The 2548-nt window shown below is 59.9% G+C and overlaps 1 protein-coding gene across 1 annotated transcript; it reads left to right on the top strand.

Moving 5' to 3' along the window:
* Window positions 1-552: 552 nt before the first annotated feature.
* On the top strand, window positions 553-2052 carry LOC309673885 (inositol 1,4,5-trisphosphate receptor-interacting protein-like 1; the record flags this gene model as incomplete). Its single annotated transcript, XM_082485767.1, has 1 exon — window positions 553-2052. One exon carries the CDS (start codon window positions 553-555, stop codon window positions 2050-2052), a length of 1500 nt encoding a protein of 499 aa, XP_082341893.1.
* Window positions 2053-2548: the final 496 nt, after the last annotated feature.

The following is a 2548-nucleotide window of genomic DNA, read 5'->3' as shown; positions in this document are numbered from 1 at the left end:
GGCTTGGTAAAGGTTTGGGGGGGCTTCTGTCGGCTTTGTAAAGACAGCCCCTGGGCACCCTGTCCTGCCGTCTGGGTCTGTACTTTGTGGGTGTCGGGGCTTTGGTTGCCGGGGGCAGCTGTGAGGCGCTGAGGCAGCGTGGGGCTGGTTGGCGGGTGTGCCTGTGATGCGCTCCGACCCCTGTGACATCACAGGGGACGTGTCACAATGGGGGCAGCTAGGAAAGGCGCCAGCAGGCAGCGCTGCCCCAGTAAGGCCTGAGCCAGAGGTGAGTACACATGCGGGGGGAGGCTGGGCTGGACCAGGGCCGGGGCAGAATCGCGGGCCCCCGGGGGGTGGGTTCTCACCCGGCATTAAGGGCCCTGCCACTCGTGGCAGCGCCTTGGGCCGGGCACGGTGCCACCGCCGCCAGGGCTGGAGCAGGCCTTGCTGCCCACCAGCTGCCTCGGCCCCTCTCCTACCTGTCCCCAGCTCCGCTGTCCCCACCGCCATCTATCTCCCTCCCTCCCTCCCAGCCCCACTGAACCCCTTCTCTCTCTCCTCCTGCAGGTCATGGATGCAATCAAATTCTTCATGTTGGTTGTGCAAAGCATCATCCAGCTCCCACAGAAGGTGGGCTATGAGCTGGATGAGGCCATGCGTGAGCGCATGCAGCAGCGTGCGCTGCAGCTGAGCCAGGAGGTGACTTGGCTGCTGCAGGAGCTGCAGCAGAGCTCCTCTGCCTGGAGAGACCTGCTCTTCGCTGCCTTGCAGCAGTGGCAGTTGTGGGCGGTTGCTGGAGTCCTGGTCCTGCTCTTCGGGCTCTGCTGGCAGCTCTGGAAAAGGAGCCGTCAACCAGCCAGCAGCGGTGAAGAGACAACCTCCAGCAGCAACACCGAGAGCGAGGAGCATGAAAGTGAAGGAGTAGGTTCTGATGATGTGAGCCGTCAGTTCAAGATTTTTTCAAAGCGCATCCAGTGGTCAGTGCAGAGCCTGGCCTACAGGAGGCGACTGGTGGAGCATCTGGTGGACGACCTCCTCTCTCTCCTCCAAGAGCGCTTGTCAAATAGTTTCTTCCCCATCCTGCAGCCAGCCATCGGGGTGGGCAGCGTCTTTGAAGGTTGGAGCCACCATGGGCGTGACACAGTTTACCGCCTTCTTGTGCCCCTGAAGCCCCCCCGTGGTCACGCCTTCCACCCGGAGCTGGGTGCTGCGGAGCACATGCCGGCAAAGGACTGCCGAGTCCGTGTGGAGCTGGAGTGTACCTGTGCAGGAGACCAGCTGGTGGAGGACATGCTGTGTTTCCTCCACCACCCCGCAGAGGAGGTGGTGAGAAACCCGGCTGCCACCCTCCTAGGCACCCTCTGCACCGGCTCCTACCTAGACGTGCATAAAACTGCCGAGTGGTTCCAGAACCTGGTGAGGTCAGCCTGGGGGGAGATGCTTCAGTCCTGTCGCTACGGGATGAATGTGCTGCCCTCCAGACGCTCCTGCAAGCTCCAACTGACCAATGCCTCCGGGAGAAGCCTCTTAATTGAGATGGTGTTTGGGGTGCAGCAAGGCGACTCGGACATCTTCCTGAGCAGCCAGCTTACAGAGGCCATCTTTACTCCGAGCACGATGTGGGCAGAGAGCTACGCTGTGGCAGAGGTGAAGTTCTTCAGGCATATTGCCATGCAGGCTCCACATGAAGGCTTACACCTCAAATGCCTGCAGCTCTTTGCTGGCATCCTGGGGGGCACAGGCTTTTCTACCTCTGTCTTGAAGACGGTTGCCATGCACCTCCTGAACACCATACCCCTGGAAAGCTGGAGCAGGAGGGAATTTCTGATGCGGCTGCAGGATATCCTCTGGTACCTGCGCAACTGTCTGGAGGAGAAAAGCCTCGACCACTTCTTCTTTGGCAATGAGAACATGCCCGAGGACATCATCTTGCCCCCAGCCTTCCAAACGGCGGAGCCGATCAACCTCTTCCAGCACCTGGTGCAGGACCCGGCTGCCCACGCCAAGGCAATGCGTGAATTCGACAAACTGCAAGATCGGCTCTTAAGACTGCTTTTCTACGGACAGTGAATGAGCTCCTCTTGCACAGAGCTGTGTTTTTCTGTCCCCTAGACTGCTCACGCCTCTTTGAGAGCGTCCATTCCTTCTGGGCGCTTTACTTTGTACAAAGTTGTCAATAAATGGTGTGTTTGAACAAAGGCTGCCTCTCTGAGTGCCTGTGCATCAGTTCAGGGGGGGAAGGTGGGCATAGGGTGCTGACCACTCAGCTGCCCCAGAGTCAGGGAGCGTTTGACTGAAGACCCGGTGGGCTCTGCTTTCACTGATTGTGTAGCTAAGGCTCCCCCTCCAGTCTGCGCTCCTGCACTGGGGCAATGGCAATAACTTGTCACCCTCCACAGCTGTGCACATTGCCTGCGTGGCTCTGTAGGTAGGGAGCCTGCAGTGGCTTCCTTGGGGGCCGTACACAAAGCATTGCCCTTGGGTGAGGTGGCTCTGACGCTGCGTGAGTGGGTAGCCCCGTGCACAGGGAACAAGTGCCACCACTGCAGAGCGGGGCTCTGGCTGC

The sequence above is a fragment of the Vanellus vanellus genome (genome assembly GCF_965231255.1).
Source record: "Vanellus vanellus genome assembly, chromosome: 6".
NCBI lineage: Eukaryota > Metazoa > Chordata > Aves > Charadriiformes > Charadriidae > Vanellus > Vanellus vanellus.
Note: the sequence above shows the minus strand (reverse complement) of the source record. Positions and strands in the feature narration are given on the sequence as shown.